Source organism: Ambystoma mexicanum, chromosome 4p (assembly GCF_040938575.1).
Source record: "Ambystoma mexicanum isolate Mex_15411 chromosome 4p, UKY_AmexF1_1, whole genome shotgun sequence".
In the NCBI taxonomy this organism is placed as follows: Eukaryota; Metazoa; Chordata; class Amphibia; order Caudata; family Ambystomatidae; genus Ambystoma; species Ambystoma mexicanum.
The window spans coordinates 1,022,975,289-1,023,000,163 of NC_090927.1; the positions used below are offsets into that span (position 1 = coordinate 1,022,975,289).

Genomic DNA, 24,875 nt, shown 5'->3' on the forward strand with positions numbered 1-24,875 from the left:
GAAATCTTTCACACATTTGCCAAAGAAAGAGTACTTGAAATCCCTTTCTTACATCTTTGAAGAGCAAGAAAGGTAAGATGGGGAGGATGCCCCTTTTGGGCTTCAATTTGGAACCTCAAACGTGCCGGAATGCCTCATATCAGAAGAGAGCAAAATGGAGGGTCTTTGTGATACTCTACATAATGCCATTGGCATTGATACCTCTACTGAATTGGAGTTTGGTAGGCCAGAACCTGGAAAGCATGCCGACTCTTCATAACGTCACCTAATGTCTTGGGTGGTGGAATACCTAGGTTGGGCTAGACCTCCGGTACAATTTGTTCAAGAAGACCTTACGGATATTCTGGACCAAGATCCACCTACAGACCCGATTCTACCTTTACATGTGGCTCTACAAAATAGGGTGGTCAGAAAATGGGAGATCCGGTACACCAATCCTGCGGTGGACAAATCTCTCACAAGAAGTGATATGATATGATATGATCGTTTATTTATATAGCGCCTATACACAATGTGTTTCAAAGCGCTTCAAGGCAAGGGAGGGAACAAGGGAACGTACAACCACATTCTTACAGGCCATGAACAGTAAGGATGTGAAATTAACTATCGTACTCGACCTGACGACATTTCAGATAGTGCAAGAGCTAAGACATAGATAAGGAAGGGAGGGGGAGAGTGGGAAGGAAATGGAAACAGACAGGCGACTACCTTACTAGGCCTGACGACATTTCTGGTAGAGCCGGAGAAAAACAAAAGGTGAGGGAGAGGGGTGCAGAAAGGGAGGGGAGGAACAAAACAAGCGAATATCATACTAGGCCTGACGACATTTCAGATAGTGCTGGAGGGGTCTTGGGGAGGATAAAACAGTAATGCGAGGGTGGAGGAAACAGACGAGGTTGCTATCATATTAGGTTCAGGGACAATTCTGATAGAGTAAGTGCATAGCAGAAAATACTGCCCTTCCAGTAGCGACCCCGGCTACCTGTCCAAGCACCCCACTCCGGAGAGTCTGGTGGTCCAGGCAGCCAGGGCTACATTGAACAAGGCAGCATACCCTACCATCCCTCCTGATAGGGATGACAAGCGCGTGGATGGATGGGCACAGAAGGTATTTTCAGCTGGAAGTATGGCCCTGAAGTCGGCCACCTCCACATGTGCCTTAGCAAAATTTACATACACTCTATGATAGTGCATATCCATGGCGGCGGAGCACATTTCAGAAGGGGAGGAAAGAGACGGTTTTCCTAGCTATCGTTAAAGATGGCAAGGAAGCCATGCGCAAGTCCCTTCTGTCTGTATTGGACACTGCGGAAGCACCGTAATGCGCAGATTTGCGTGGTTGCGGAAGTCGGGTTTTGCACCGGATGTGCAAGCTCGTCTTCTCAGCATGCCATTTGATGGGTCTCACCTTTTTGGCAGCAAGGCTGACGAGAGCCTTGAGAGGTTGCAGACCTCAAAGGCAGCTGCCAATTCTTTAGGGGCTGCTGTTAGACAACCTCAGCCTTTTTGTCCGACGGGACAGCCATGGAGGGGCCGATCCTATTGCTACTACTCCTCATTTGGAAAGGCGAGAGGAATGGCCAGTCAAAGAGGCCAATGAAAATTCCCTTGTGCTGGACGAGGTAAAGGCGCAAAGCCAGCTCCAGTTGCAGCTACCTTGCCATCAGCAGCTGCAGCAACCGCTCCAAAACCACTTTGAGAGCTTGCGTCACGAGTCACTGGTGGGGGTAGACTGTCTCAGCATCTCGAAGAATGGCGAGCCATTACTTCAGATGCTTAGGCTCTGGAGACAATAGCCCAAGGTTACTGCCTCCCATTCATAACGCAGCCTCACACCAATCCACTAGGGAAACACTCTTTGAGGATTTCAGATCTGCTCCTTTTGCAGGAAATATTAACCTGCTAGAGAAAGGTACTATAGAACCGGTACCTGTAGCGGAGAGGAACAAGGGTTGGTATTCCCCTTACTTTTTGATCCCCAAGAAAGACGGGGAAATGAGACCCATCTTGGATTTGGGATACCTGGACAAATTCCTCAGGAAGGACAAATTCAAGATGGTCACACTTTCTCAGATCCTTCAGGCCCTGCAGTTACAGGATTGGTTGGTGTCATTGGACCTTCAGGATGCTTATTTTCATGTGCCAATCCATCTAAAGCACAGAAAATACCTGAGGTTCGCTGTTGGTGGCTCGCACTATCAGTTTCGAGTCCTGCCATTCGGGTTGACCTGGGCCTGAGGGTCTTCACCACGCTGATGGCAGTAGTGGTAGCGAATCTGAGGAGAGGGGGGATTCATGTCTACCCATATCTGGACGATTGTCTGATCAGGGCGTGTTCTCCCGAACAAGCCCTGAATCATCTCAAAGTCACCTGCCACTCGTTTCACAGACTGGGCTTCTCCCTCAATTTCAAGAAGTCACAGATGACACCTTCCCAGCAGCTCCAGTACATCGGAGCTGTACTAGCCACTTCTTTGGGAAAAAGCTTGCCACCAAAGGCGAGGGCTCAAGACATTCTTCAGATGGTTACCAAATTTCAAACTACCCAGAATCTTCCAGCCTTTCATTTCTTGAGGTTGCTCGGCCTCATGGCATCCTGCATTTTTCTGGTGCCAGAGGCCCACCTGAAAATGAGATCCCTTCAATGGGCTCCAAGAACACAATGGTCCCAATTCTCAGGAAAGATGTCGGACCGACTTCAGGTTCCAACCACGGTCTCACAGGATCTTCTGTGGTGGGCCTGCGAAGACAATGTTCTTAAGGGCAAACACTTTTGGCAACCATGGCCGGAGATTACATTAGGGATGGACTCCTCATTCACGGGGTAGGGATTCCCATGCCAATGGTCTGACAGTCAGCGGTCGTTGGTCTCCATCGGAGTCCAAACTACACATCAACCTTTTGGAGCTTCGGGCAATCAGACTATTGCAGAAGGCCTTCCAGCCCTCTGCACGGGGAAAGAACGTCATGATAATGACGGACAACACAGTGGCCAGGCATTACCTTAACAAAAGAGGAGGCGTAGGGTCACTACCACTGTGCAGAGAGGCAATGCAGCTCTGGCACTGAGCAATTCGAGAAGGAATCTCCCTATCGGCAGTTCACCTAGCCGGGGAGGAGAACACGACAGCGGATGCTCTGAGCAGGCAGAGCACAGTCTCCCACGAGTGGGAACTATCTCAGGAAGTCCTTCAAGAGATCTTCGCCCTTTTGGGAACCCCACAAGTAGACCTGTTTGAGACCAGAATCAACAGAAATGCAAAAGTTACTGCTCAAGGGAATTCCCTCAGAGAGGAGCTCTAGGAGACGCGTTCATGGTGGATTGGGAGTTTCCACTGCTATACGCGTTTCCACCGATCCCCGTCATTCCTCAAGTAAGACGCTTCGGAAGCTGCATGATCTTAATTGCCCCAGATTGGGCCTGGAGAACGTGGGACCCGGACCTTCTGGATATGTCCATCTGTCCTCGGATACTTTTTCCACAAAGAGAGAATCTTCTCTCGCAAAGGGAGGGATAGGTTCTCCATCCAGTGGTCAACACTCTTAACCTCCACGCGTGGTTTCAAAAAGGTTGAGATACAAGGATTGAGACTTCCCGGATGATGTGATGGAGGTGTTGCTTTCGGCAAGAAGGCCGGCAACAAAATCTCTGTACCATTGCCGCTGGAATAAATTTTGCGACTCGTCACGGAAAAGAATGTTGATCATTTTCTATGTTCAACTCCGGATGTTTTATCCTTTATCCTATCATTAGCACACAGAGGTCTTAATATTGGGACCATTAAAGGTTACCTGGCAGCGCTTTCCATATTCAAGCGCTCTTCGGAAGATCCATGTGTGATGCTGCAACATTGTCATCGTTGCATACGTTTACCAAGCATTATTGCTTGGATGCTTCCCACGCTCAGGACGTCGCTTTTGGTAAAGCAGTGCTTTATTTTGCATTTTAAGAAAAATTGTCAATTCTAAATTCACCACCCTCTTCCAATCCTAAGTATTGCTTTGGGAGTCTATCAGAGATGAGGAATAAGTTGGAGGACACAATCCATTCGAAGAACAAGTTACTTACCAACTGATAACCTTCTTTAGACTGGATGTTCTTCAAACGTATTCCTCATCACCCTCCTATCCTACCCCTCTGTAGAATTCCCTAGGCTGTTGCAGCTTTTGTTCTCGCAAGGCTAACTACTGCCTGCCTGTGATAACAGCCAACACAAAGAGTAGGGGGACGGGGGGGGGGAACAGAACTGAGACCAACGGGCGCTGTGCGTGCTACTTATACCACCCAATGACGTCACCCTCAATGTAGGCCTTCGAGGGACATCAACTCGACTCGACGCCATCGACGCAGGGTGACCTCTGCCTAAACAGTTTGGTGAAGCTGGACATGATTATCAAAGATGAGGAATACTTTGGAGGAACATCCAGTCGAAAGAACGTTACCAGTTGGTAAGTAACTTGTTCATCTCTTGACCCCCCACTACAGTGATGGAAGTTCTTCTGTCACTGGCCTCTGCAGGCTTTCAGGTTACCTCAGTCAAATGATATTTAGTGGCCTTGTCTGTGTTCGAGAGGTCCGCGGATCAAGGTACATTTTTCACGATCCCGGTTATGGCCCAATTCCTGAAGGGACTTGTGAATACGTTTCCGCCAACTTCCTTTGTTGTCCCATATTGGGATTTAAAACTGGTTTTGACTTTCTTGATGGCGGCTCCCTTTGACCCTGTGCATTCCTGTTCTTTGTGACTGCTCACTCTGAAGACAGCCTTCTTGGTAGCGATTACGTCCGCTAGGCGGGTCAGCAAATTGCAGGCCCTTTGTTGTAGACCCTAATTTTTGCGATTCTTTTGGGAAAAGGCCTCACTTTAAGTAAGGCCGGGATTTCTGCTGAAGGTGGCATCTGAGTTTCACGCACAAGCCATATCCCTTACGGTATTACCCACCGCTGCACCCTACTAAGGAAGAGGGGCGGTTCCATTGGCTGGACCCCAAAAGGCCCTTGAGTTTCTACGTTGCATGGATGTCAAAATTTTGTAAATCTGATCAGCTATTTGTGGCCTACTCTCTTGCCCGGAAAGGTATGACTGTAACAAAGCAGATGCTATCCCGGTGGATTATCTTGTGTATCGCAGAATGCTATCAGTCTGCAGGCAGGGAGCTGTCTCCTGGCATCCTGGCGCACTCCCCCAGAGGGGTCTCTGCATCTATGGTCTTGCAAAGGTGGGTCAGTTGCCTGTGGTGCTGACGCACGTTTTGGTAGGGCAGTGCTTCAAAATCTATTACTGTGAACTTTCTGCCTGACACCATTGTTCCTCTGCTTGGGGGTCTTATCAGATAAATCTGCGGGAGAAAGGCAATCCATTGAGGGAGAAATTACTTACTGTAATGTTCTTTCTGTGGATTCTTCTCCTTCTGATTGCTCATCACCCATCCCTGCTTAGAAAGCGTTAACAGTTGGTGCGCGCCTGCCTCAGGAGAGATGGTCCTAAAGTGACTGTTTTCTGTCTAGCAAACTGCATGTTTTTCTCACTCTCTTTTAAAAAAAATCTATATAATATTAGTGCAAAAGTATTTCTACCAAATCTGCCTATCCCTATGGGATACTTGCTTTTTAACCTTCTATTGGTTATTTGGCCTACTTCTCCTGCTGTTTTCCTCTGCAGGGGTCAGTTATGGGGGGGAAAAAAGGCAGGAACTCCGTTTTGGGGCATAGAGACGCAGTATATATAGGACACTCCTATTGTCGCGTCCGGAGCCGATGATCAAGCACCGAACAAGCCGGATTGATGATAGACGGTCGAGTCGAGGTCCACTAATGCCCCCTGTCAAAGTTTTTACGAGCAGCAGAGCTGGATGAGGATATCTATCTGATGAATCTGCAGGAGAAGAATCCATAGAAAGAACATTAGAATGAGTAATTCTCCTTCCAGCTTCCTCCGTCAGCAGTGGGACTTGTGGTGCTTGGGGGAGGCTTCATGTGGTCTGCGACAGTTCTGCAGCACCAACCAACCTTCTCAAAGCCGTTGCGCTTCCCAAGCCTCAGGACTGCTGTCACCTGCGTCCCCCAGCCTGCCATCTCTTCTGCTGTCTCAGGACTAGCTCTGCAGGCCTCTTCTTCTTCTTGGGGTTCCCGGCTTTCTTCCACCCCCTAGTTTCCGGCAGACACAGTGCCTTTCCTTGTGGCTCCTCCAGGAAGGACTGATTCCCATAGGAAGTTTTTCTGTTCTTTTTATTTCATAGCGGAGTTCGGAAAGATTGAATAGGCTGCTCTGCTCACTGTAGTTCAGCGGAGTGCTCTTCTGCACTCAGCGCATCTTCTTTGTTTCAGTACATTTCACTAAGATGTCATAACTGTTCTTTTTCATCTGAGTACTATTTAGTGGATGACAAAGTTCTACTTTGCTCCCATATATAGAAGTATGAGAGATTCCAGGATTCTGGAGAGGGTACGAGGGTGAGGGAGCTGGGAAAGTGGTAGACATATACCGCATCTTTCCTAGGTGGCATCCCTCATCCTATGTGATGCTCCCACAGTGCACCACCCCCAGGGGGATTATTGGACTGTGGCTGCACGCCCTGGCCGCATGGGAGAAGGGACGACATCCAAGAATTTGTTACAGTTGCAAATGCAGGTCTGTTTGCAGCATTGGGGATAAGTCTTTTCCATGAGTGGTGCGGCCTGGGCGCCCTGCAGTCCCTGATTTTTGCTAGGGAAACTGCCCCTGGAAATGGTGTGAAATGCTGACAAAAACAGGGCAGGCTTGATGTTAGTAAAGATTTACCTTAAATGCAATTTTCCCTCTATCTGTGAACCACCCCCAAACGTTTTGCTTTGGTTTGGCTTACCTAACCTGACTTTTTCCAGTGGAGCACAGCCTTCTGCTGCACTCCTCTGGAAATGGCTAATTTGTTTTGGGGAAACTGACACATCCTTCAGGTTGTCAGTACTGTTTCCGTTAGTCTTCGACTATGTTGCCATTTCTTGGTAACTTTGTATCTATGTGCCAAGTACCTTACAGTACCACGCAAGGGGTCCTTTTGTTTTATGGCCCTCGCCACCCTCTAAGGATTTTTGGGTGTTTGTACAAGTGTGCCTAGGACAAACTTGTGGCAGCAGTTTACTTTGAAAGTATTTTTACTTTGTTTTTATTGACCATACCGCGTTTTGCCCAAGACTGTTGTCAGTGCCGAAAATGGCCATGCCACAAAGTCTTTTGTTCTATCCTTTAGCCATTTTGTCCCTTTGCCTTCCCCCAGGTCGAGAGACCCTGGTATTCCTTATTTGGGCATTCAGCCTCCCGCGAAAACTGCATCTTCAAATGGATTGTCCTCCCACGTACTCCTCATCTTTTGACACATGTTGTCCAGCTTCAGCTGCTTCGGAATTTATTTTTGGTCGGAGGGCGCTGCGCATTGATGGCGTCGACTCGATGTCCTTCGAAGGCCTCCGTGGAGGGTGATGTCATCGAAGGCATATATTGCACGCGCAGCGCCCGTTGGCTTCAGTTCCATTTTTCCACAACAACGATAACTTCGAAGAAATACGGCTCATGTCTTCACATCTTGTGACGTCTTTGTTAAAATGTCAACATCAAGATGTCTTCATCATGGACACCGACAACTCCAATGTCTGGTTTTAAAAAGTGTCAGGATTGCGGATCACAAATGTCACTGACTGATCTGCACCAAATTGGTTTGTGGTGCCTTGGGGCAGACCATGACAGCTCCGACTGCTCCAAGTGCCAGTCAATGACTGGAAAGGCCTTGAGGGAATGGAAGGGGAAGCTGAAGGTAGGCAAAATCCCTAAAAAATACCCTACCCGAACCATGAAACCTTCGACTAACGAGTCAAGAGGCGAATCTCCTCGGAGGAAGAAGGCCAAGCGGTCCAGGTTGAGAAGTGGCTCCCACCACTCTTCTTCATCCTCGAAGAAGTCAAAGAGAAGGCATTGTAGGTCGCCTTCATCGACTTCATTGTTGGACGCTTCACCAGAAAAAGTTGCATGTCCAACCATGAAATCCACTCCGGCCGAGTGGGAGGCCTTCAGAACTGAAATGCTTAACATTTTCAAAAAGCAAAAACCAAGCCATGCTCCTATCACGCCTTCGAAAGAAGCCGGGAAGGAATAGTCTTGCGCTCCCTCGAACCTGAGACAAAGGCCTGATCCGCATTGTGAGCCTTGGAGGTCTCAATCCGATGTTACATCCAAGGACCATTCCAGCTATAAACACAAGTCGACGTTGAGGTCGTCGACACCATCAACACCTTCGACACTGGCGATGCCTTTCAAACCCTCAACATCTACACCGGAGACTTGGACGGCAGCTGTGCAGTTGACGCTGAGTGCCCCACTTAAACCAATGGCACGATAAAGAAAACTTCAACGTCTACTACAGCGTCAAAGCCAATTGTGTCAAAACCCTTGATTCCTGAAAAAACCTCTCTTCCTCTACCTAGAAAAGATTTTTTTAAGTCTCTTTCTTCAATTTATGAAGAAGAGGAGCAGTCAGATGAAGAGGCCCCATTTGGCCTACAATATGGTACACCTAATGTACCAGAGAGTAAAATTGCGGAAGAGTCCAGGATGTTATGTTATGTTAGTATATTTGTAACGCACCAAAGCCCGAGGGCATCCAGACGCAGAAGACTGGGCGGGAAGAAATACGAGGTGATAGCAGAAATTTTATTAATTTTTCTGAAACAAAGCGGTTTTCAGCTGCTTTCTAAAAGCCACGTGATTTTCCATTTTGCGTAAGTGTTCCGGCAGGGCATTCCAGGCCTGTGATGTCTGCACATGAAAAGCACGGCCATGTCCACTAGCTCGCTATACGCGATCTACTTCCAACAGACAGGCCTTAGAGGAACGAAGATTTCTTTTAGGTTGGTAAACCTTTAATCTATCCTTAAGGTAGGCTGGGGCACTACCAAAGACACACTTATGGCAGATGGACAGCAACTGGATCCGCGCTGATACTGGCAACCAGTGAAGCTTCTTTTGTGCCACCGATGTTGGTTCAGAACGCTTCATCTGGTATATAATGCATTTTGGATCTTTTGCCATTTTTGAATGTCTGTCTTGTTAGCACCTCCCAGCAGGGCATTGCAGTAGTCCACACGAGGGAGTATCACCGCTCTAACCAGTTTTACATGGTGTTCTATAGAAACTAGTGGAGCGACTTGCCGTAGCACCTTAAGGTGAAATTTGGTGCTTTTGGTGATAGCTACTACATGGGCGTCACTGTCCAAACTGTCTTCCAGGTAAGTACCTATGGTCTTTACCTTATGCACAACCATAATCTGGCTGCCATCAATTTCAAAGCTGGCATACAAAAGATACAGTCTTTCTCTGCCTTGCCGGGGGGCCGAACAACTGAAGTTCGGTCTTTGCTGTGTTCAGGCAGAGCCAATTTGTTAACATCTAGCTCTTAATGGTCTGGTACACCGAGTCCAGCATCAGTTGGTCCTTTTCGTAATCCCCACTGATCTCCAATGTTAACTGAAAGTCATCAGCATAGTTGCAGAAGAGTAGATCCAAGGATTCTAGGTCCAAACATAATAGGAAAATATAAATATTGAACAACAAAGGAGAAAGTCAGGCTGCCTGGGGCACACCGCAGGTGATGGTTTCTGCTTCAGACGCTCTATTACCCTAGTGAACTCGCGAACCGTGAACCTGCAGGAAAGACTTGAGCCAATTTAGCGCTTCCAAGGAGAGGCCCCCCACGGTAGCCATCCGGTCCAGGAGAATTCCATGGTTTAGCAAGTCAAAGAGTGCTGATAAATCCACAACATCTGCAGCCCTGACTTGCTTTGTTCCAACTTAGAGAGCAAATGAGTCTGTAAGTCGAGCAGTGCGCTTTCGGTGCCATGAAAGCTCCGAAAGCCAGGCTGTTTTTTGTGTAGGATACCAACTCCCAAGACATAAGACTGGAGCTGTAAGGTGGCAACCTTATCAATTAACGTAAGGAAGAAAAGAGTGTTTGTGATGGGCCTAAGATTGCTTGCATCATTATGTTCTAAGCCCCCCTTTTTTAATAGAGGGGTAACTGCTACACTTTTTATGGACTGCGGGATAATACCGGTTCCAAATGAAGAATTTACGAACCTACTGAAGAATGGGGCAAAAATGTCCTTATGCTCTAATATAGTTTTAGATGGGAATAATTCTCCTGGGAAATTAGTGGGGTGCATGGTTTCAAGGACATTGTATTTCTCTACTGTGGTTATCTGTGTAAACCTGAAACTAATGCAAAGTTTTGGCTGGAATTAGGTTTCTTGTTCCAGGTGTGCAGGGCCCGTTTTAATAATAGCAAGATCCTCTTCCCCCATAGTCTTGCTACAGTTCACTGTGGTAGCTAAGTGGGCTGGGGGAGCTTTCTTAGTGGATTCCTCCAAGATCTTTTTTTGGGCCTTTTTTAGTTTATCGTAGAAGGCTTTCTGCACTCTGTCGCAGTCTTCATTAGTTGGTTTAATATCAGTACTAGTAACTGCAGGTTTTTCCCAAGACCTAAATAATCGGAAGATTTCCTTCGTTTTATCCCTGGCGTGGTTAATTTGGTCGTTATAGAAGCTACTTTTAGCTTCTAAGATCTTTACCTTATATTCTTTATCTTTCTGTTTCCTGGGAGTCAGATTTTCCGAAGATTTTTCTCTCAACCAGACATGCTCTGCCTGCCTTCTGTTGGCTTTAAGTTCCACTAAGGCTGGGGAAAACCATTTCTGGTGGTTAGGCGTGTCTCTGACAGTTATAACCTTTAAGGGAGCAGTCTGGTCTAGCATATCTAAAATGTGCTCATTATTGGTACTAATCAAGGCCTCAGTACCATCAGAGTCATTGGTTTTCGTCATCAGACCCTTGATGCCAGAAATAGGGGTGGTGACGGCCTTGAAATTGCTATTTAATATTTTTCGTACAGGTTTGTGTACTCTTTGTGGAGGGGCTGGGAGCTTCATTTGACATGAAACAATGTAGTGATCCGACCATATACAAGGGGTAGTAATAATATTTTCAATCGGGAGGTTTCCACTACCAATCCAATCGAGGGTATGGCCTTTGGAATGTGTCGGTTCTGAATTATGAACTATTATTTGGTGACTTTTTAAGATTTTTTTCAAATTCCAAAGCTTTTTTATCCTTTGCGTCTCCTTTCCAGAGATTAAAATCTCCCAGTATGACTAACGCAGAGTTAGCTGTTAACATAGGTATGACAGTGTTAACAAAGTCCTCATTAAACTTGAGGGATTCCCCCTGGCGGCCGATGGAGCAACACCAGGTTTATGCTGTGATTAAAATTAGGATGAGGGACCTTTATGATAATCTGCAGACTGCAAGTGGGGTAGATACCTCACCTGAACTAGAGTTTGGGAAGCCAGAGGCTGGGGAAATTGCGAATGCATCCTACAGGCAGCTCATGTCAAAGGTGGTAGATTACATGGGATGGAGTAGGCCTCCATTACCATACGAACAGGGCGACATTACTGACATTCTGGACAAAGGTCCACAGTCAGATCCTATTTTACCATTCCACATTGCTTTGCATAAGAGGGTGGACAGAAACTGGGAGACACTGGAGACCAATCCGGCAGTTAATAACTTGACTAAAAAGTACTGCCCTTCCAGTAGTGACCCCAACTACCTGTCAAAACACCCCACATCGGAGAGTCTGGTGGAACAGGCAGCTACTTTAACATCAAAACAAGTGGCGTACCTTACCATCCTTCCTGATGGGGACGGCAAACACGTAGATGGATGGACAAGAAAGTTAATCTCTGCAGGGAGCATGGCACTAAAATCTGCCAACTCCACTTGTGCCCTTGCAAAGTTTACGTTCACTCTATGGGACTGCATTTCCATGGTGGCAGAGCACATTCCCAAAGGGGATGAATGAGACGGCTTCTTAGCCATAGTTAGAGACGGCAAAGAGACCATGTGCGATTCTCTTCAGTCAGGTTTGGATTCTGCCGATAGCATCAGCAGAGCCATGGTTACCAGCACCGTTATGTGCAGGTTTGCGTGGTTGTGGATGTCAGGTTTTGCACCGGATGTGCAATCCAGACTCCTCAACATGCCTTTTGATCGGTCTCACCTTTTTGGCAACAAGGCTGACAAGAATCTTGAGAAGTTGCAGACCTTGAAGGCGGCAGACAAATCTTTAGGCACTGCTATTAGGCAACCATAGCCTTTTCGACTTTGTGGAAAACCTTGGAGGGGTAGATCTTTTCAGTACTAATCCTCAGTTGGAAGGCCGAGAGGAATGGCTAGTCAAAGGGTCCAAAGAAAATGTCCTAATTGTGGACGAGGAAGGGGTGCAAAGCCAGCTCAAGCAGCAGCTTCCTTACCATCGGATGCTGCATCAGCCACCTCAAACCTTCTCTGAGGTCTTGAGTCACAGTTCACTAGTGGGGGGAAGACTGTCTCAGTGTCTAGAAGAATGACGAGACATTACTTCGGATGCTTGGGCTCTAGAAACGGTAGACCACGATTACTGCCTTCCATTTATAAAAAGACCTCAGAACAATCCACCGTGGAACCACTCTTTGAGGATTCCAGATGTGCTCCTTGTGCAGGAAACTTTAACCCTGCTAGTCTCACGCTCACCTGATTCCCACGGAGGCGCAGGTCTGGCTTCGAGTGCTGATGCTTCTTCAATGGTGAAGCGCAGGACTCTGATGATGGACAGGAAGGGCCCCTCTACTCTGGCTTTTCTGGCTCGCAGGAATATTCCCCTGTGCGTGAAAAGGGAGTATTACCTACTGACGGAATAATGCTCAAGCCTCCCACTCCCTTCCAACCCTCCTCGATACCCTTCCACGATTCTACGTGAAGTCTCACCTTAGGGTCTGGAAGGATGAGTTCTCCATCCTGCTTCTGATGCAGGGGCGCGTTGAAACCCAGTTACTTCACTGGATTGAGGTTTGATGGGAGTTCAAAATAAGCTTGACTATTCAGGTGAGGCGCTGTAAGAGTTCTGTTGCAAGTTCAAAAGTTCAAGTTTAATAATAATGTTCATTGTCTTATTGCAGCAAGCGCTAATGCTTATGTCTTTATCCCCTTAGGGGCTGGGGTTCGGAATGCCGGAGATATGGCGCCGACCCGAAGTGTAAGTTCTGGATGAGCGTTCAGGTAATGTCTTTGCATTCGCTCATTCAATGTCTTTGTCTTTGGGGCCGGGGTCCGGAATGCCAGGAAGCGGCAGGACCCGAAATGAAATGGGAATGACCCAACAGGTAAGTCTTAGAAGGAAACTGAGCTTTTCCTATTTCCCTTCCTTCTCTCACCTTGTTTTCTTGTCTTTTCTCTCTAGGCTCTGGGAAGTGGGTGCGGATCCGGATGATCGCTGCTGAAGATGGAGGCGCCCAGGAAAGGTGGGTGAAATGCAGCGCTGCAGCGATCGAAGTGAAATGCATTTAAAATGATGTCTTCCCTTTCAGGATCGTCGGTGTGATGTCCCCGTGATGCAGCTTTAGCAGGTAAGGTCTTCTTTCTCTCCAATTCTCTCTTATCTCCCTTTGCAGGCGACCCAGGATGCTGACAGGCGTGGCTGAAGTCCAGATGCAGGAGCTGACACGGTGAGCGTCCAGCTGCGAGGAGCAGAACAACGCGAAGCGTGAGTTGCTGATCGGGCGTGGTTTAAATAGCTTTGGAAGAAGTTCCAGGCATGTATCCTTCCACCGATCAGGTATGTATCCTTCCCCGACCACACTCAGGTGGAAAGTAGTCCCACAGGTGTAAAGTAGTTCCATTCAGGCCTCAAGAGGGCCTGGATGTAGCAGCATGGTCTGCATCAGGTAAGTGCACTTTAAAACACTTGAACACATGTCTAGCTTTATGAGCCTGGCGCCTAAGGATCCTACAACTCCAGGATTGGTTGGTGTCATTGGACCTTCAGGATGCTTATTTTCATGTGCCAATCCATCTCAAGCACAGAAAATCCCTGAAGTTTGCAGTTGGCGGTTCTCATTATCTGTCTCAAATGTTGCCATTCGGGCTAACTTCCGCCCTGAGAGTTTTCATCAAACTGATGGCTTTGGTGGCAGCGAGTCTGAGGAGAGGGGGGATTCACGTCTACCTCTACCTGGACGATTGGCTGATCAGGGTGCGTTCCCCCAAACAAGCCCAGGATCATCGCACTGTCACCTTCCACACTCTCCAGAGACTGGGCTTCTCCCTCAATTACAAGAAGTCCCATATGACAACATCACATCTCAGAAACTCCAGTTCATCATAGCTCTATTGGATACTTCCTTGGGAAAGAGCTCGCCACCCAAGGTGAGGGCTCAAGACATTCTTCAGATGGTTACTAAGTTTCAGAATGCCAACAGTCTACCGGCCTTCCATTTTTTGAGGTTGCTCAGCCTCATGGCATTCTGCATTTTCCAGGTGCCAGTGGCCCGCCTGAGAATGAGATCGCTTCAATGGGCTCTAAGAACTGAATGGTCCCAGTTCTCAGGAAAAATGTCGGACCTACTTCAGGTTCCAACCAGGGTTGCACAGGATCTTCTGTGGTGGTCCAGCGAGGACAATATTCTGGATGGAGAATCCTTTTGTCAACCATGCCTGGAGACAACAGTAGTGACGGATGGCTCACTCCCGGGGTGGGGAGCCCCTACCAACGATCTGACTGTCAGTGCTCGTTGGTCTCCATCGTAATTCAAACTACATATTGATCTTTTGGAGCTGAGGGCAATCAGACTAGTGCTGAAGGCCTTTCTGCCCTCTGTACGGGGAATGAATGTCCTGATAATGATTGACAACACAGTGGCCATGTACTACCTCAACAAGAGAGGTGTACGGTCACTACCACTGTGCAGAGAAGCAATGAAGCTCTGGTACTCGGCAATACAAGAAGGAATATCTCTATCGGCAGTTCAACTAGCCGGAAAGGAGTCCACGGCAGTGGACGCTCTGAGCAGGCAGAGTACAGTCTCCCACGAGTGCGAACTAGCTCAGGAAGTCCTTCAAGATATCTTCACCCTTTGGGGAACCCCCCTCAAGTGGTTCTTTTCACGACCGGGACAAACCGGAAGTGCGAACTGTATTACTCCAGGGCATTTCCCCGCAGAGGAGCTCTAGGAGACGCGTTCGTAGTGGACTGGGAATTTCCACGCCTGTATGCGTTTCCTCCAGTCCCTGTCATTCCTCAAGTGATCAGGAGGTTGAGAAAGTTCAGGAAACACATGATCCTAATTGCCCCGGATCGGGCCAGGAGGACATGGTACCCGGAACTTCTGGACATGTCCATCTGTCCTCTGATGCGTCTTCCACAAAGAGAGGACCTTCTCTCACGAGAGGAGGGTCGGGTTCTCCATCCAGAGGTCAAAACACTCAACCTTCACGCTTGGATTCTGCAAGGCTGTGATACAAGGATTGGGACCTCGCGGATGACATGATGGAGGTTTTGCTTTCGGCCAGAAGGCCAGCAACAAAATCTCTGTACCGTTGCTGTTGGAATACATTCTGCAACTGGTGCAGAGAAAAGAATGTAGATCCTTTACATGTAAAACACCTGATATTTTATCCTTTCTACTATTTTTAGCCAATTTGGGGCTCCAGATTGGTACTATTAAAGGCTACTTGGCAGCACTTTCCATCTTTAAGTGCTCATCAGAGGAATCTTCCTACTTCAAAATTCCACTGGTGACACAATTTCTAAAGGACCTCACCAACGTGTTCCCTCCATCTCCATTCCAGGTTCCAGTCTGGGACCTTCATTTTGTTCTAAATTCCTAATGTGTGCACCTTTTGAACCTCTACACTCATGTTCCTTAAGGTTGTTAACCTTTAAAACCATTGTATTGGTAGCTCTAACATCAGTCCATAGAGTGAGTGAGTTGCAGGCACTTTTGTCCAGGCCACCCTTTACTATCTTCCACAAGGATAGGGTTGTTCTAAGGGTGAAACCTTCATTTTTGCCAAAAATCATTTCTGATTTCCATATAGGAGAGAAAATTGTTCTACCTTCTTTCTATCCCCCACCTCATCCTGGCAAGGAGGAGGAAAGACTACATAGGTTAGACCCCCGTAGAGCATTAACTTTTTATATATCTAGAATGTCCAAACTATGCATTGCTGGCCAACTTTTCGTTGGATATACGGGTCATAAACTGGGTCAGGCGGTCTCTAAGCAGACCTTGTTCAGATCGATCATTCTGGCCATTTCAGAATGCTACAGGTTGGCAGGAAAAGAACCTCTGGAAGGTTTAAGGGCCCATACACCAGGGGCATGGCTACCTCTACAGCCTTGCAAAGGGGCGTACCAATTAAGAACATTTGTGAAGCGGCAACATGGTCTAGTATCCACACATTCACAAAGCATTATTGCCTGGAATCTTCCCTCTGTTAGGATGGTCTTTTTGGTAAGGCAGTCCTGCACTTGGTCCATGAAAATATATGAAATCAAATTGTAGTCCCTCCTCCAAATCGAATACTGCTGTGGGAGTCTGTCAAAAGATGAGGAATACGTGGGAGGACACCATCCATTCGAAGAACAAGTTACTTACTCTGGTAGTGTTCTTTCGACTGCATGTTCCTCCCATGTATTCCTCATCAAACTCCCATCCCACCACTCAGTAGAATTTCCTGTGCTATTAGAGCTTCCGTTGAATCAAGGCTGAGTATGGTTACTCCTGTGTTTTGCAGGTATTGCTGCTGTTAAAGGGAGAAAACAGAACTGGAGCCAACAGGTGCTGCATGTGCTATATGTGCCTTCAATGACATCCTCCTGCACGGAGGCCTTCGAGGGACATCGAGTCGACGCACAGCGCCCTCTGACAAATGTATTTTTCTGAATCAGCTAAAGCTGGACAACATGTGTCAAAAGATGAGGAATGCGTGGGAGGAAGATCCAGTCGAAAGAACATTAACAGGGGTAAGTAACTTGTTCTTTCGTGGGCTCCTGCATGTCATGTGTGCTAGTGCCCATGAAGAGGGTTGGGACTGTCTGGTCCCTATCCACACTACTGGTGCCAGTATGTCAGGTAGTCCTGAATGACTGGAACCACAGTGGGCCGCGATTTGCCCATGCCTGGTGTGCATGCAAGAGAGCAGACCTTCCATTGGCTACCTGAGATTTGAGTGTGAAAATAAACTTAGATAAGAGAAGGGGCTCTGAATCCATTCCAGGTCGATCAACTGAAGTTCACAATAAACTGCAGAAGGAGCCAAGTATCCTTAACGAAGGAGCAGACTCAAGGAACCACCAGTGACATGCTAGGAAGGTTTGGCACCCTAACCCCACTGTTGTCCCGTCGGACCCCTGCTTTTGCATTACACCAAGAGGGCCTGCAAGAGCGCTTCGCCCCTTTGGATTAGTGGGAAAAACTACTCTTGGCATCTCCTACTTACCCTCACAAAGAGCCCCTTTGGAAGTGTTTCTGGGCCATCCAGTGAACTATCCAGCTCAAACCCAGGGTATGGCACAGGAACGCAGCTGTCCGAGTTGAGACGCAAGACTTTCAGAATCGCTTACTTGTGGTCCTGAGCCCTCTCCTGCCAAAACTTGTTCTAGCTCCACTGGGCCGTGATTTGTGAGAGAGTGCCACGCCACAAGCATTTGCAGCCCCTGTGACACCTAGCTGTGGTGACTGTCGCTGTAAGTGCCTGTAGACCTACCCCACCATGAGACATGCTGCACCAGAACTATCCTTCTACTTTTTTCGAGATCTGAGAAAGGGCTACTGCCCCGCCACGGACGATCATCCCGTCCCGAAGACTCTTGAGAGCCGTAGTGTTCTGAAACTGCAGGGTTGAAATCTACGAGTGAAATGGACTAGACTGCCAAGTTTGGTCCGGACTGTGTCGAGGGTCAGTGAGTACTTTTATCACTTAATGGTGGCCCCTGGCACATCCATCTATTTTTATGCATGAGAATCCCTTAAAAGATACTGACCTTGGCTGGGCTAACCTGCGTTCCCCAGCTATTCCCGAACTCCAAAAGTCGCTCTATCCGCAAGGGTAGACACTCCTCTAGGAATAGGGCCTTATTTTTCATCGCCTCAAGCCCCTTCCTGAATAGCTACAGCCCCCTGAAGTGAACCCGATTTTCACTTTACGCATGACCGCGCATTGGTAACGCACTACTGTACTTTGAAGACAAGGCTCCTCACTTCTTAGGGCTGGACTACATACGTTAGGAATTGACTACGAAGAACTGCCTAATTTGATAAATGTGTTGAACCTACCCCTTTCTGTTGCAGGTTGTGGTTATTTTCTCCCCTTTCATTAGCATTAGGCTAAATGCATTTTTTTAAATAAATGTTACATAGCGAATAAGGGTGTGCAGCAATTGTTTTCTTGATAACTCTGGCTTAATCGTGTTTTGTTATAAAGGCCTATAATAAATGTATTTTTGATATACATCTGTCTAAGAGTATTCTGTGGACTTTTACTGTGCTTGCTTATTGTGGGCTTCCGATCACTCTCACCCATCCCGAGACTTAGACTTCACCTCCTGCGAAGCTACCCTAGATTGGTCTGGTTTGTCCAGAAGGTTGCACTAAACTAGGGTGGCCTCCTAAACTTTTGCCCACTATGTCAGAGTTTAGAAATCCATTTTAACACTTGACACATTTGCCAGAACTATGCCTAATCCGCCATTGGAGCCTCTGCCCCCGCAAGAGGACTTGGGCTCCAATTCACCCCTCAAGGACCATGCTTCACCCAACCTTAAACAGAAATTTCTGAGCATTCAGAAGGGCTTCTCAGCGATGAACTGTAACCTCAATGACATAACCACCAACATACAGTCACTGACTGCTAGGGAGGAGAATGAGAGCAAACACATAATTTAGGTTGAGAGCCGCACTGAGCAGCTGAAGGCCGACTGCAAGCGAGTCCTGTTCAACGTGGAACAAGGTACGAATAGTAGGGGGTTCTAAGAATGCCCGCACTGGCAAACTGGAGAGCTTCATGGAGGATCTTTGCTGCAAGGTCTTGGACAAAACTACTTTAGCTTCTCTATTCATAGTGGTGCACGCTCATCACTCCCTGGTGCTGAATCCCAAACCATTTGGCCAGTCCGGACCCATCATTGCATGGCTCCTATATTATAGGGCCAGTAAGTGGGGTGGGGTGTACAGGCACTACACGGACTATTCCACCCAATCCAGGGGGGGGGGTCCTCATGCTGGTACATACACATTTGCCGTTCAGGTTTATATCATCAATAAGTGATCCTTCAGGGAGGCATGTCATCCTGTGAGGGGTGTTTGGGCTGGAACGCCTGCTGCTTAATATATATGGCCTGAATACTGATGCACCTGATTTTTTTCAATGATATACTTGCAATTTGTGACAAAACCCCAGACATCCCCTTGCTATCAGGGGACGACCTGAACATGATTTTGGACATCCACCTTGACCACTACAGCACCAGGGATAGCCAGTTTACTAAGTCTGCCCAGGCGCTCCTCAGGTGCATGGTGCAACAGGGTCTGGTTGATGCATGGAGGAAGCTACATGTGGAGGACCCGGAGCATACATTCTACTACTAAGTGCATAACATGCTCTCCAGGATTTACTTTCGGATATTGTCGAGCTAGCTCATTCCAAAGATTGCAGACTGTGCTATTCTCCCGCGCACCTACTCCGACCTTTCACCGATCCTCCTGCAACTGAAACTATCCGATGGGGATAGCGGCAGGCCTCCCTGGGGGTTTATTCCCACAGAGCTCTCGAATCCGGTGTTTGAGCTAAAGGTGCAACATAAGGATCCGCCGCAGGGTATTTATGCGCATGCGATAAGAGCCAAGGTGACCCCTGTGAGTTCCCGCACCACGTTCCCTAGTAGGTGATCAGCAGGGCGGCAACATGGGCCACCGCTTTGGCCTTTTGCAAACACTACTGTTTGGATACCAGTGCCAAGGCAGATGCAGCATTCGGACAAGCAGTCCTGTGTGATCTATTTGCCTAGAGGGTCAGGCTCTCCTCCCCAGGGCATTGTCAGTTGTAATCGCCCATAGAGAGCGAATCTCCTGAACACTGTATCTGAGATGTCGGAGAGCTTCCTCAACTTGGGGGAGGGAGGGGCATGGCACTTCGTTGTATATCATTGCTCAGCTGCACACAGAGACACAAGCACAATGTTTGTATGCATGCATCTGACCCGCAATATGCAATGACTTCACAGACTGCATCTGAAAGCTGTGCTTTGCTGTTTCGTCTGTGGGGGCACCTCACCCCCAACATCATTTCCCTGGTGGGCTAGTGGTCATTGCTGGTCGAGGATAATTTGATCCTCGACAAGCAATCTGCTTGTGTGAGGGTCCTGCCCTTTCCAACAAGCCCTCACACAAGCAAATCTGGCAGAAAATGCCAGCGCAGCACCCAAAAATGCGTCTGCTCAATTTACATGCTGAATCCGAAAGGGAACAGCATGTAAGTTTCACTTCATTATGACATCAGCGTGCATCACATCGGCAATCCGACCCTCTGGCAAGGAAGGGGAAGACTTCCCCTTCATAGCATTAGGGTCGGAAGCTCTCCGCTCCTCCAGAGGGGCGATCCACTCCCCACCCCCAAAGGTAAGTAATGAAAAGGACTAGATTGCACATCCTCTGCACTGCAGAGGACGAGTAAGTACTGCCAAACTTCCTGTTGTAAATCCTACCGGTCACTGTCCTGTCCCCTTATGGTCGGGGTATAACTTTGGGAATCTTACAAAGATGAGGACTCTGTGGAAGAAATGTATGCATTCGAAGGATAAATTACTTAGCTGTAGTAATGATCTTTCTGATGTAAATTAATGTTCCTCCAATAGATCCCTATTTTGCCCTATGATCCTGCTTCACTTATATGATACCTTTTATTAGAATCTTTGCAATTTCCCTTCTGGAAATGGCATTTGTGGTTCACAGTTTATATGTTCCTGTTGTCAATTCTGGTGTTCTTCAGCGCCTAGGGCCCGGGAAGAAGACAGCCTTGGAGGCACCTGGCATCAGCTACTGGCTGAGTAAAAATATTTGCATAGTTGACTGCGTCGGGATGAATTTCAAAAACGAGGAATCCATTCAATCAATATTCTTATCCATCAGAAAGAGCATCACTGGTAGGTTAATAATTTCTTCTTCAGATGGATTAGTCCTTTTTCCATCAGATTCATCATTGCTCTTTGTGGAAAGCTCATAACCAGTTGTTGGTTTTTTTTCCGCTTCTTCAGCATTTGAGTGTGGGTAAAATTAGCCAGAACGCATGTGGTAGCCCGCCACAGGTCACCAGGCCAGGCCACACCATGGGCTGGGAGCACCCAGCTTCCCAATTGTAATGCGGGCTCGCAGTGGACCAAAAGGGCATGGAGCACCCTGCGACGTCCGGCTCACCAGACGTGATACAGTGGCTGGGGGCACCCAGCTGATGGCAGCCTCGGCTTTGGGGGCAACCAGCTCGGGGCTGCAACAATAGGCCATGATCACACGGCAAACCGAACCCAAGGAACCACTTCTGCACTGCTTCTCACATGCCAGCAGAGCCCCTTTTATTGAATAGCGTCATGACTTTGTCATGACGCTCTTTCTTAAAGGGGCAATAGGCCCAAAGTTAAATGGGCCACACACCACAGCCCTCCTTTATTGTAACAAAAAAACACAGCACACATAAGACTATAACCCTATACAGGGGTCTACTACTGTGGTGTAATCCAGTCTGCGCACCACCCATCAACTACCAACTCACTGCAAACAGTGGTGCATTGCAGTCCGCACACCACTCTGAGGAACTGTTCAATCGCTGCAAACACTGGGTGCCTTCCAGTCTGCGCACCCACGGGGGCCGATGGCCGGCTCTGGGGATCAGAAAATGCCTGGATCAAACCTGCTGCTTGCGCTGCCGCAGGACAAGAGGAACACATTTTACTCCTCTTCTTTCTCTGCACAGTCATACACTCCCCTCCTTTGCTTTTTGGCCACCTGGACCGCTGCCACTCTGGGGGCTTCCTCCCTGCGACCTCCTTTGACACACTTCCTACCGATGGCCCAACTATTCTGGCCGGCATTGGGGCTGGGCACACCTGTGCGAAATGATCCACCTTTCTGCACCTCCCACACGTGTGTCCTTTGGCCGGGCACTCCTGCGCGTGCTGCTGGTCCCATCAACACTGATGGCATATTGTGGCACCTGGCTCTCTCCGTGGCCAATCCCCTCTTCTCGTTGGGCTACCTACTTGCCACTTGCTGACGGGCGATACCTCCTCCAACTTTACCCGTTGCATGGGGGCTTCCAGCTTGAACTGTTGCCTGGAGAGGTCCACAGCCGAGGCACGCACCTCCGCCAACTCCTGGGCACGGCCTAGTTCCAGGATTCGGTCAGGACACAGACCTGGCTCCCTGAGGACCTGTTTTCGCCATTTTGCCGAGCTACAGCCGTAGATTATCTGAGCCCTGATCTCATCACCCTCAAAGTTGCCCAGGGCGCAGGACAAGGTGATTCTGCCAAGCTTGCCATGAAATGCGTCGAGGCTCTCACCTTCCTCTTGCCACGCGCACCTCACCCTGAACCGTTCATAGTCCCGGTTGACCATGGGCATGAAGTACTTGTTCGGTGCTGCAATAGCTGCGTCATATGATTGATCCCTGGGCTGCAAGGTTTTGAACAGTCTCTGGACGGCCGAGCCGGCTGAATACAGAAGCGTTGGGCATTTAGCTCTGTCCTTGATCTCAACAGCCTCGAAATACAGTTCTAGATTTTCCACCCACGCCATCCAATGGGGTCCTAGATCGGCCTCAGCCCCCCACCACATCAAACGGATACAAAGACGCCAGCTGCACATTCTGGCGGTATGCCCCTTCATTGTCGTCATCCCCCATGATGGTGACTTGACGTGGTGCCCTCAGTACCCACTGCGGATGGGCACATGAGCACTCCTTATGGAGCCGCTACCCTTCCAGGTTCGTACAAAGCAAGGAGATGCTGCGAGATGTGGAATGATGGGCCCTCAGGGCTTTCAGGGCAACCAGGCCAGGATATGGACCGCGTCATGAGCACAACTGCACTATTTGTCCCATGGATACAGGCCCTCTCCCGTTTTCCTCTTACCTCCTGATATTGTCTTGGGGGGCACGCCCCCACAGCCTCACTTGTTGCACTCCGGTGGGCGAGTAAAGGTGATCGGTGTGAACCCCCACGACCCCCGTGGACTGCTGCCAGCAGCTGATCACAATGCTGCACACTTTCGTTTGGGGCGAATGCCAGCCTCACAAAGTTCCTTGATTTTGTTTTTCTTCAGTTATTTATTTATTTTAATCACCGCTGCAGGCCCAGGTGTTTGATGGCCATGCCTCCTCTTCTTGAGAAAGGCCTGGCCTTTCCTTTGTCTTTGTCCTGTTCACTTGTATCCTGTTTGTTGACCTTTTCTGTAAAACCTCAGTGTTATAATTTATTTGTTCAATCTCCAACTTAACCCAGGAACTGCTGATAATACAGGTGACTGTGTGTACCACACTTGAAACTCCCTCTTACACCCTTCCCTCCCTGATTAAATAGTCCCATCATTTTCTACAGTACTGCCTGCTTCACATTAAATAAGGTTGTACCTTTGTTCCACAAAACATAGCGGGCGCTCCTCTCCAGAGAGAACATGGCATGATAACCTGTTCTGAGGTGAGAGTTTGCAGCACACGCTTTTTGCTCACTGTACCTTTCACAGATGGGAAATATCCATTTGCATATCAGTCTTTGTCCCGCCCACATGGTCAGTCCAGCACCGAAATGCTATGGCAATTCCTCTCTGAACAAGAGTACTGACAGCAACCCCATACACGTGTTTCAGCCTTGTTGGGCCTCATCAGTGAGGTGAAGCTGGGCCTCTCTGAGCACAGTGAGCAGGGAGACCACATCTGGTTGCCCCCAGGTAACTTAGGGTGACCAACCCCAAGTTCCTTGCACATATTTCACAAAAGGTAGCAAGCGCTCCTTTCCAGAGAGAACATGGCATGATAACCTGTTCTGAGGTGAGAGTTTGCAGCACACACTTTCTGCTCACTGTACCTTTCACAGATGGGAAATATCCATTTGCATATCAGTCTTTGTCCCGCCCACATATTGTACCTTTGTTCATTAGATTTGGCGAAAACATAACCGTGCTTGGTTTTAAGCCTGTGCTAATTATTGTGTTTGAAATTGAAGGCCCCCTTTGCATATTTCTCTACTTAGAGGCCATGTTGTATCCCAGTCTAATATGTTGTTTATAATTATTTTACAACATAGGCAAGACTGACCTTTCTTCTGTTATGTACTGCCATGTGAATGACAGTTCAATGTTAATTGACAAGTGTATTCAATGCAAAGTTCTCCTACTCGTAAAATTCAAAAGTACAATGATTTGCATTTGTGGTTTTGTACCAACATCAATGTTTAGCCAATGACCTAATTTGACTTGCTGTTAGTTCAAACAAGACTTCTCTCTTCTTCCAGTCTTGTAGGTGCTCATATTATTGCACAGTTTACTAAGAAGCTTTTGAGTGAAGACATTACTGTTTTCTCTGAATCAGAAATGCTGCCATCTCTTAAAGGAGCTTTTATTTTCGTGTGTCGTCAAATGTATAACACCTGCGAAGGTCTACAGGTGTTAACACCATATGCCTTACATGAGGCCATTTCAGAGGCTTGGAAACAGGTAATTACTTTGCATTTCTTCTCTAATCTTTTTTCAGAACACTGTCATTACATTTAATTTTAGTAATATTGTACTTGTCATTGAAATTTTAAATATCAGTTGGCACAAAATACACCCTTTGTCCATATTTGAGACACTTTCTGTCTGTGATCTCCCTCTTGTGTGTGTGGCCAGGGCCATCACATGGAGGTAGAAACTGCACTGCTCATATGCAAGGTATTGCTCAGAGTATTATGTTGCTTTTGCAGCAGTGTAAACGGAAAACAGAA

At 47.9% G+C, this 24,875-nt stretch overlaps 1 protein-coding gene across 3 annotated transcripts in view; it reads left to right on the forward strand.

Moving 5' to 3' along the window:
• TBC1D32 (TBC1 domain family member 32) overlaps positions 1-24,875 on the forward strand; it is a 2,506,374-nt gene that overhangs the window by 1,373,558 nt on the left and 1,107,941 nt on the right. For all 3 annotated transcript variants that reach the window (XM_069606604.1, XM_069606605.1, XM_069606606.1), the window contains one exon: positions 24,405-24,606. In XM_069606604.1, coding sequence (XP_069462705.1) covers positions 24,405-24,606 — 202 coding nt within the window. The remainder of the gene's footprint in view (positions 1-24,404; positions 24,607-24,875) is intronic.